Source organism: Clupea harengus, chromosome 9, assembly GCF_900700415.2.
Source record: "Clupea harengus chromosome 9, Ch_v2.0.2, whole genome shotgun sequence".
In the NCBI taxonomy this organism is placed as follows: domain Eukaryota; kingdom Metazoa; phylum Chordata; class Actinopteri; order Clupeiformes; family Clupeidae; genus Clupea; species Clupea harengus.
Window position 1 is genome coordinate 25,846,151 of NC_045160.1, and position 9,191 is coordinate 25,855,341.

At 52.1% G+C, this 9,191-nt stretch overlaps 2 protein-coding genes across 2 annotated transcripts in view; one reads left to right on the forward strand and one right to left on the reverse strand.

The window, feature by feature from the left end:
- strn4 (striatin, calmodulin binding protein 4) overlaps window positions 1-4,110 on the reverse strand; it is a 25,124-nt gene extending 21,014 nt beyond the window's left edge. Inside the window, exon 1 of the mRNA XM_031573962.2 lies at window positions 3,694-4,110. Within this exon, the coding sequence (XP_031429822.1) occupies window positions 3,694-3,972 (279 nt within the window). The 5' untranslated portion in view covers window positions 3,973-4,110. The remainder of the gene's footprint in view (window positions 1-3,693) is intronic.
- Window positions 4,111-5,631: 1,521 nt separating this feature from the next.
- Window positions 5,632-8,468, forward strand: LOC105901531 (fukutin related protein). The gene is made up of 2 exons (XM_012829004.3): window positions 5,632-6,420; window positions 7,139-8,468. Exons 1-2 carry the CDS (start codon window positions 5,866-5,868, stop codon window positions 8,228-8,230), a joined length of 1,647 nt encoding a protein of 548 aa, XP_012684458.2. The 5' UTR covers window positions 5,632-5,865; the 3' UTR covers window positions 8,231-8,468.
- Window positions 8,469-9,191: the final 723 nt, after the last annotated feature.

The following is a 9,191-nucleotide window of genomic DNA, read 5'->3' on the forward strand; positions in this document are numbered from 1 at the left end:
CTGGTATATGAGAAAGAGGTGGGTGGTACACAGACAGACAACTCAGGGAAGGCCGGGAAACAAACACACTCAACCCTGCTGTTCATAACAAAAGACAAAGAGTCCAGGTGTGAGAGACAATGGAGCGCAGAGAAGAGAGACGAGACGAGACGAGACGAGAAGAGAAGAGAAGAGAAGAGAAAAGAAGAGAAAAGAAGAGAAAATAAGAGAACCCCGTCTTTTGACAGACTTCCAATAGTGTTCATAACAGCGTGTGCCAAACAACCTACTCAGGATGGCCTCAGGCTGAAGGGCATAGGCCAGTATGGTGCATGCTGTCTTAAATAACACCGCACGTCCATGCAGGAGGGGGGGGGGGGGGTACACACACACCCCTCAGGAGAGACGACATGGCACAGTGGATGAGCCTGGGCCAGTCTCTGTATCAGAGAATAGCCAACTCACTAAGAGGAGGGAGGAAGTAAGGAGTGCTGAGGTATATGTGTGGTGTGTGTGAGCATGAGTGTGTGTGTTTTATGCCTTGAGTGTGTGTCTGTATGTGTGTGCGTGTGTGTGTGCATGCATGCGTCATAAACATGCACGTGTGCAAGCACAGCCGAAGCAACAAGAAACTAATACAGTAATTTAAACGAAATGTGTTTGCATGACCGCGTGGCAAATTAAATGACACATGCCTCAATGGCTGCAGGTCTCAATTAGATCAATGCTATAGTCACAAAGGGCCAACAGAGTGGTGTCTTGGGAAATGTAGTCCAAGCTTCCATTCCTACACTGTTGCAGCAACAGCAATCACACCTGTTCTATTAGCCATGATTAGGGCAAGGTTCTCCCCATCTCACCCCCCCCTCCATCTCACTCTCTCTCTCTCTCTCTCTCCCTCCATCTCACACTCTCTCTCTCTCTCTCTCTCTCTCTCTCTCTCTCTCTCTCTCTCTCTCTCTCTCCCCTTATCTCACCCCCCCCCACCACATCCATCTCAATCTCACCCTCACCCCCCCCCCAACCCCCCCACCCCACCCCGCCCTCTCTCTGTTTCTGTGTGTATATAATCACAAAGGGCCAGCAGAGTGGTGTCTTGGGAAATGTAGTCCAAGCTTCCATTCCAACACTGTTGACAGCAACAGCAATCACACCTGTTCTATTAGCCCAAATTAGGACATGGTTCTTAAAAAAAGGCCTAGCCTAAATGAGAATAGGCTAGTTCTCCTTCTCTGACGTAGCCCGTCTGCTGTGAGGGGAGCCAGAGGTGAACTCAAAATGGAGAACTATTTTCAGCAGAGAGAGAAGAGACTCCTCAGTCCTCTCGTGTAGAGGAAGCGGAAGAAAGGAGTGAGTTGTGATTCCTGCCTTCCCCTTGCGCAGGTAATGCTAACGGGAGACGGAGAGAAAAGGAGGATAAGATAAGAGAGGAGGATAAGACAGAGGAGAAGGAAGGAGAGAAGAAGAAGAGATAGAAAGAGAAGAACTGACAAGCGGCAAAGCAACGGAGGAGAAGAATCAAGGGAAGAAGGGGGGGGGAAACAGATAGAAGAAAAGGAAAGAACGAGAAGAGAATACACACTGAAAAGAGGGAAAAGAACCGAAGGGAGAAGAGGACAAACCTCAGATGAAAGAGCAAACTAAAGGGAATAGAATGAGAAGAGAGAAATAGGAGGAAGAGGAGAATGAAGAGGAAGAGGACCGGACAGGCAGGATCTGTCCTCTGCTGGCGGACACAAGGGGCCCTGTAAGGACAGGTGTCACTCTTTAACAAACACACACACACACACACACACACACACACACACACAAAATACAACCACTTCAGGATGGCACTCATCTTTCAACATTCTATTATTAGCCCCTCTGTAGAGCTCAAAACACAAGCGAGCGCGCGCGTGTGTGTGTGTGTGTGTGTGTGTGTGTGTGTGTGTGTGTGTGTGTGTGTGTGTGTGTGTGTGTGAGCATGCGTGTAAGTGGCAGAGCACATGTGCATGTGTTAGAGCGAGAGAGCGAGCGAGCGAGCAGGGTATGGCACGTGTGTGCACACATATGACTCCTCAACCATACCACAGCCAGCAAACCAGCAATGAACGAATGAATAAACGAACCAACGAATGAACGCTCAAACTAGCAGGACACTACGGCCCCCGAGGCCCCCGCACACATTTCCGCTGGCACCGAGAGCCTGGCACCGAGGCTGGGATGCCAACGCAGCCCGCCTCCTGCTCTGTGGGCAGCCGTGGGGGGGGCTGGGCATGATGGAGCGATCTGGCATCTCCTCTTACATAACCCAGACTGCCACCTCCAGCAGGGGACCCTAATTGCTCTCGCTCTCCCTTGCTCAGGTTCCACCGTTGGTCCGGTCCGGCGTGGTTAAGTGGACCAGCACCATGTGGAAGTTCAAGGGGCGATAAATGGGACTCTGATCCGATGCCAAAGTGGACTTGCCTTTCTCTTTCCAAAACCAGCGGAGGTTATATTTAGGCTATTCAAAGTGAAGTGAACACATAATTAGTGATCGTCACTACATAACTATTATCAATAATGCTATTGCTATTATTATTATTATCCTAAATACAACCAACAACTCGGCTACACACTGGGGAGGCCTAATGATTGGTGTACTCAGACTAGAGGAAAAGTAAATGTCACATGGTGGCCTTTGGAGCATCTATTTTGTACAGTACTATATATAAAACGGGACATGTTTTACAAGGGAAAATGTACTGCCTCTTGGGAGACGTGTGTGTGTGTGTGTGTGTGTGTGTGTGTTCCCTAGAGCAACAGGGGAAATAAAATCACGTTTATAAACCTTAAGAGACTGCATTACGTCACTGCTCCTTTTCGTTCGTGTGGCTCGAGGATTTACAAACGTATTTTACCGTACCCCAGTAATAGTGGTTGTGGTCACGTGACGTACTGTAATCTCCCACTATCACCAGAGAAATGAAAAATATATATCGACATTTATAGCAGCGTCGCTTCTACAGCTTTATAGCCTGCTTATCAAATATGTACGCCAACTTACTTGGCTTTGTGTGCGTCCACAGATGCGCTGCTACACCCATTTTATGTATGTTTACATTCAGGGCTTGACAATACATTGTGTCCGACCATCAAAGCCCAGACAGATGGAAAATAGTGCTAGGGAGCAGCTTCACGATAACACACACAAAAAAAAACATTTCGGATGCTGCTCTATATTGGGCAATCGATAATCAACAAAAAGGAACTGAATAGTCACTTTCAGAGTAGCCTACATTGAACTGAATTACGATTGATCGCATAAAAAACCCCGATTCTGGCTAATATGTTTCAATGGAAAAGCAGAATGTAGTGGCTGACAAAACATGGGATTTGTAGGATTAAGAATAAAAAAGTAGTCTACTACCATATCTTCCTAATCTGTGATTGCCATACGGCTACTAGTGAGTGATTACAGCGAGAAACTACTCGTGTCCTATCCCTTCAAAATGTTTGATCAAAGCCAACTTGTAACAAAAGACACGCTACATAATCAAAACAGTTAGTTAAACTCAATCTTCCAAGCCACGCAGCTAATGTTCCTAAAAGCATCGCAATATCCATGACTATTCGGTCAGACGCTAGGCTACATTAAGACGCCAGCGTCACTACTCAATTTCTTTGGAAGTCTCTGTTATTCCTTCTGAAATAGCGACGACCCTAACCACAGGAATTGCAAGATCTTACCCGGAGTTCGTCCCTCTCGGCTTCCCAGCGATATTTTTCGGCCTGGAAACGTCCCCATTCGTACTGAATGAAATGCAAGATCCCAGGAAGTGATAGGCCTGCTTCTCCGTCCTGCAGTTCCCGAGGCGGTACGGCTCCTGCCATCGCCCCGGCTGCCGCTGCTGTTGTTGCTGCTGGTCCGAGCACTGCCTTCGGCCCGTTCGGATTGCGCCCCACGCCGCTCCCCCCGGAGTTCTGGTTCGTTCCACCCGCTACTCCGCCGGATCTTTCCGCCTCCATTTTAGCGTTGGAGCCGCCGCCAGCACGGAAGGTGGAAAAACGCAGCGAGAATGATAATAATACGTTACCCTGTCCCTTTCCACTCACACACACACTGCTTCCTTGCTCTCCTTACTTTCTCACTAACCTAGAGATACACTAGCGTTCACAGAGAGAATCTGTGCCAAATAGTGAGCGCTACCAATCCTCTACGTAATGCTGCTGCACTATGGGTGGAAGCTTCCTGCCACATTGTGATCTCACTCCAGTTTCCTGAGTGCTCGTATCCGAAGCGAAACAAACGAGGATTCTCCTGTATGCTGACTGCCTGACTGACCAGAGAAGGGGACGAAGGAAAACAAAAGCCGGCATCACCCATTCCCTTCATTCGATTTGATATGAATGGCATCTTGTAGAAACAAAAGGATTACACAAGACGTGTTGACAGTAATCTTAATCTCTGCATGTACTAGCCTAAAGTAACTGCCCGGATTGCCCTAAAATGCCATCAACAATTTTAACACGCGATCGTTTTATTGATCGACAGAACAGCCAATGCTTAATAAAGCCACGCCGAACGGCTAGTAGCAGCTATGTCTATTGCTCGTAGACTACGGCCCTCGTCTCTAAGGAACTGCAGGTAGGCACTGGCAGTGTTGCCCATTTTGAGAAACTGTAGCCGGCGTTCACCTGTCCTAACGGGTTGCACTGGCCGTCCCCTTATTTGTCTATCCGCTGTTTGCACTGCGTGGGGAGGAATACTATACAACACACATTTACGACAATGCATGGCAGCTAAAATTAGATGCTGATTCAAGATGGCATTACCCACACGGGTAAACGGCAACAGACGTCTCTGAGGTTGAAAAAGCCATAGCTGGGGGCAAAGCCAGAGTTAACTGCTATTGAACAAGGGCTGTCCCACTTAAGCAAGAATGGCAGAGAGAGCTTGAATGTGGAGCATTCTTACTTGGCCAATTGCCTGCTTGAATCAGTCGGTACATTTTTTTTCTTCTGTTATGTTTTCTGGGTCATCTTGTTAAAAACGAACTCCAGCTACAAACAGCGTTGGAGAAATTCACCACGACATTTTGTGTAACATTTAGACTTTAAAAGGATGACATTCCAGTTCTTGCCCCCCACTTTCGAAGCATTTAAACAGTATTTCCAGAGACAGAGACAGCAATGCTCTTTGGTCCTAAGCATCTGATGTCACAGCTCTTGTATATAGATATGTTTGAATACTGTAGAAGTTTGACTTCTATGTAGGCTACTATCCTCAGCATTAGCAGCACATACTTAATATGCATAGTGTGTGTGTTTGTATGTTCCAGGTATTCTTTGTGCAACATAGTATCAGCCAGAGGTCACACTCCACAGTGACAGGAGTCTTACCACATAAAACCTACTGCCTGCAGGCTCCAGAACTTTCCCCTTGATGAGAGAAGCTGGTCTAACTGGCAGGAGGCACACTGGCCCTTGCCTGCCTGTTCTTATGAAAGCTGCTCCTCTTTGATGATGCTTGAGACTGCTGGCATTTTAAATAGGCGAAAGGAGGTCTGGATGAAAGGTGCTGGTCACTGACAATGCCACAACAAGAAACAACAACAACAACAACAACAACAAGGCAGGAAGCCATCATGGACTGGGTTACTGAAGTGTAAGGCCTTGAGCTGACGGCCTCTCCCCCACTGTCCCACACACACATCGCCTAGACAAGGACGACCCGGGCGTCATGGATTTGGAGTGGGCATCAGACTCACTCTGACCCACAGAACATCACCGGCACTCTATCGGAACCGCGATCCCCGGCCGCCAGTTGCGCGTAGCCCAGTCGTCGTCGTCGTCGTCGTCGTCGTCGTCGTCGTCGTCGTCGTCGTCGTCGTCGCCGCCGCCGCCGCCGCCGCCGCCATCATGCGGGTGAGCTTCTGCCAGGCCCTGCTGGCGGGCGCCATCGTGATCAACCTGCTCATCCTCTACTACGTGTCCCGCGCCCAGCAGCAGATGATGGAGCGCCGGCGGGACCAGGGCAAGGGCTCCAAGAAGGGAGGCCTGTCCGGCCCGGGAGGCCTCGGCGCTGGGGTGGGACTGGCAGCAGGAGGGATGGGCGGCGGCGGCGGCGGTGGAGGTGGTGGAGGTAACGTGGCGGGGGTCCCTGGGGTGAAGCCCGAGGTGAGCGGCCGTGGCGGCCCCCGCGTCACTGTGCTCGTGAGAGAGTTCGAGGACTTTGAGAACTACGTCGGTGAGGTGGCCCGCTCCTTCCTGCGCCAGCGGCCGGACCTGCCCTTCCTGGCGGTGGCCGACACGCTGCCCTACCCGCCCCTGGCGCTGCCTGAGGGGGGCGCTAGACTCCTCGTGCTGGCCCCCAGCCCTGAGCTGCCCCCCCAAGCCAACCGGCCCGAGTTCCACGTGCAGACGGAGTTTGTGCTGCTGGTGCCTGATGGAGTGGAGCTGGAGCACGGACGACAGGTGGAGCACACTGCACACTGCACACTGCACACTGCCTTTGGGTTCACACTGCACACTGCACACTGCCTTAGGGTTCACACTGCACACTGCACACTGCACACTGCCTTAGGGTTCACACTGCACACTGCACACTGCACACTGCACACTGCCTTAGGGTTCACACTGCATACTGCACACTGCCTTAGGGTGGAGCACACTGCACACTGCACACTGCACACTGCACACTGCCTTAGGGTTCACACTGCATACTGCACACTGCCTTAGGGTTCACACTGCATACTGCACCCTGCACACTGCCTTAGGGTTCACACTGCACACTGCACACTGCCTTAGGGTTCACACTGCTTTTAGGTTCTCTCTGCCTCTGCGTTTTCTCTCCCTCTGGTTTCTCACTGTCTTTGGGTTCTCACTCTGGTTAGCATAGCTGGAGCTAAAGAGGATTTTATGGGCTATTATGCCGTACAATGAACTCTGCTTAGTATTTATTACTAATAAGATAATACCTTCCTCGTCCCCTCCTCTACTCCCCTTTCTCCTCCTATTCTCTTTCCTCTTGCCTTCCTTCCCTTCTGTCATCCCCCCTTCCTCCCTCTCTCCTGCCCCCTTTTTCTCCTCTCCTCTTCCCCTAATTCTCCCCTTTTCCTGTCCTCTGCTCTCCTCCCATCTCCCTCTCCTCTCCTCTCCCTTCCCTTCCTCCCCTCCTCTCCTCGTCTCTTAGGTGGAGCATCTGATCCGTGAGCTGGAGGGTGAGGGTGGCGGGGCGGTGCGTCTGGTGGCGGCGCCCGTCCTGACGCGCTCGTCCGTGCAGTGCCTGCACCTGCGCGTGAGCCTGCGCGAGTGGACGGCCACGTACACGCCGGCGGCCTCGGGCAGCAGCGGGAGCGTGTGCACGGCGCTGTCGGGCGACGCCGTGGTGCTCCTGCGCGCCGAGGACCTCTTCAACCTGTCCACGCCGCTGGGCCGCCCGCAGCTCGCCTCGCTCTTCGTGCAGACGGCGCTCCGCGGTTGGCGCGTCAAGCTGCTCGAGACGCCCTGCTTCGCCGCCGGCCGCCGCCCGCTCTTCAGCTCCGCCCACAACCAGTGGAAGGCGGAGACGCAGCAGAAGGAGGCGACGGCGGCGCTCATGCGCGGCTTCGGCATCAAGCGCCTCCTGCAGGCCGACGGCAAGGAGCAGTGGTTCGGCTGCGGCAAGGACACGGCGCGCTGCTTCGGCACGGTGCGCGAGGACACGCCCGACTACCTCTACCTGGAGCGCTGGACGCCGCCCTGCTGCCTGCGCGCGCTCCGGGAGACCACCAAGTACGTCATCGGCGTGCTGGAGAGCGCCGGCGTGCGCTACTGGCTGGAGGGGGGCAGTCTGCTCGGCGCGGCCCGCCACCAGGACATCATCCCCTGGGACTACGACGTGGACCTGGGCATCTACCTGGAGGACGTTCCCAACTGCGAGCAGCTGCGCGGGCTGGACTCGGGCTCGCTGGTGGACGCGCACGGCTACGTGTGGGAGCGGGCGGTGGAGGGCGACTTCTTCCGGGTGCAGTACAGCGAGGTGAACCACCTGCACGTGGACCTGTGGCCGTTCTACGCGCGCAGCGGCGTCATGACCAAGGACACGTGGACGGAGCACAAGCAGGACGTGGAGTTCCCCGAGCACTTCCTGCAGCCGCTCGTGCCCATGCCCTTCGCCGGCGTCACCGCCTACGCGCCCAACAACCACCGCGCCTTCCTCGAGCTCAAGTTTGGCCAGGGCGTCGTCGAGAACCCCCAGTACCCCAACCCCGCCCGGAAGAGACTGGACAGGAGCCGCCTCTGAGGAGGGTGCACGTGGTGATGTAGGAGGGGGCAGGGGGCAGGAGGGGAACGGTACAGCGCTCTGCTTTTAACCTCATCATGTTCCTGGATGGTTAGGGTCAAGGGCGTTCGGAACCTGGAGGACATTAGGTCAGAAAGATTGGAAACTTGAGTTTTGAGATTGACTGGATTATGTCTGGGTCCGTATAGCTGTAATTCACAAGGTTTAAAGGTTCTTGTGTGTGTGTGTGTGTGTGTGTGTGTGTGTGTGTGATTTATTTTTTTTTAACCCTTAAGAACACTAAATGGTCATTGATGGTGCTTTGATGAACATGTTTTGGTAAGACAGAATCTTTCTAGTCATCCAAATATAGTCCAAACGACACTGACACGACAAGAGAGCTGGAGGTCGGGTGGACTAGAGTTGACTGATCGATGTGGTTGGTGGTGGGAGTTCACAACGTTCCCGTCTTGGAATGCCACACAGTACTAAGGAGATTATGGGGAGACACAAATCTATGATCTTAATTTGGAATTACATTTCCCAATAAGCCTGATTCAGGCCACCCAAGGAAGTGATCCAAGAAACAAGGTACTGAAAATTGCTTTTAAAACACTGGGTTTAATATTTTTTGTTTTAATTACATTTTTGTGTGTTCGGATTGCCGTCCCAATTAGCAGCTGAGTGTGAAGCAGATACTTCAAGGCGAATTAGGACCAGATTCATCTCCTCTCATCAGCTGCTGGCCCAGACTCACCTTTGGCCTGGACTACTGACTGAATGAATGAATGAGTGAGTGTGTGTGTGTGTGTGTGTGTGTGTGTGTGTGTGTGTGTGTGTGTGTGTGTGTGAGTGTGTAAGAGTAAGCGAGTGAGTGTTTATGAGTGAGTGAGTGAATGAATGAATGAGTGAATGTGTATGAGTGAGTGTGTATAAATTAATGAATGAGTGAATGTGTATGAGTGAGTGAGTGAGTGAGTGA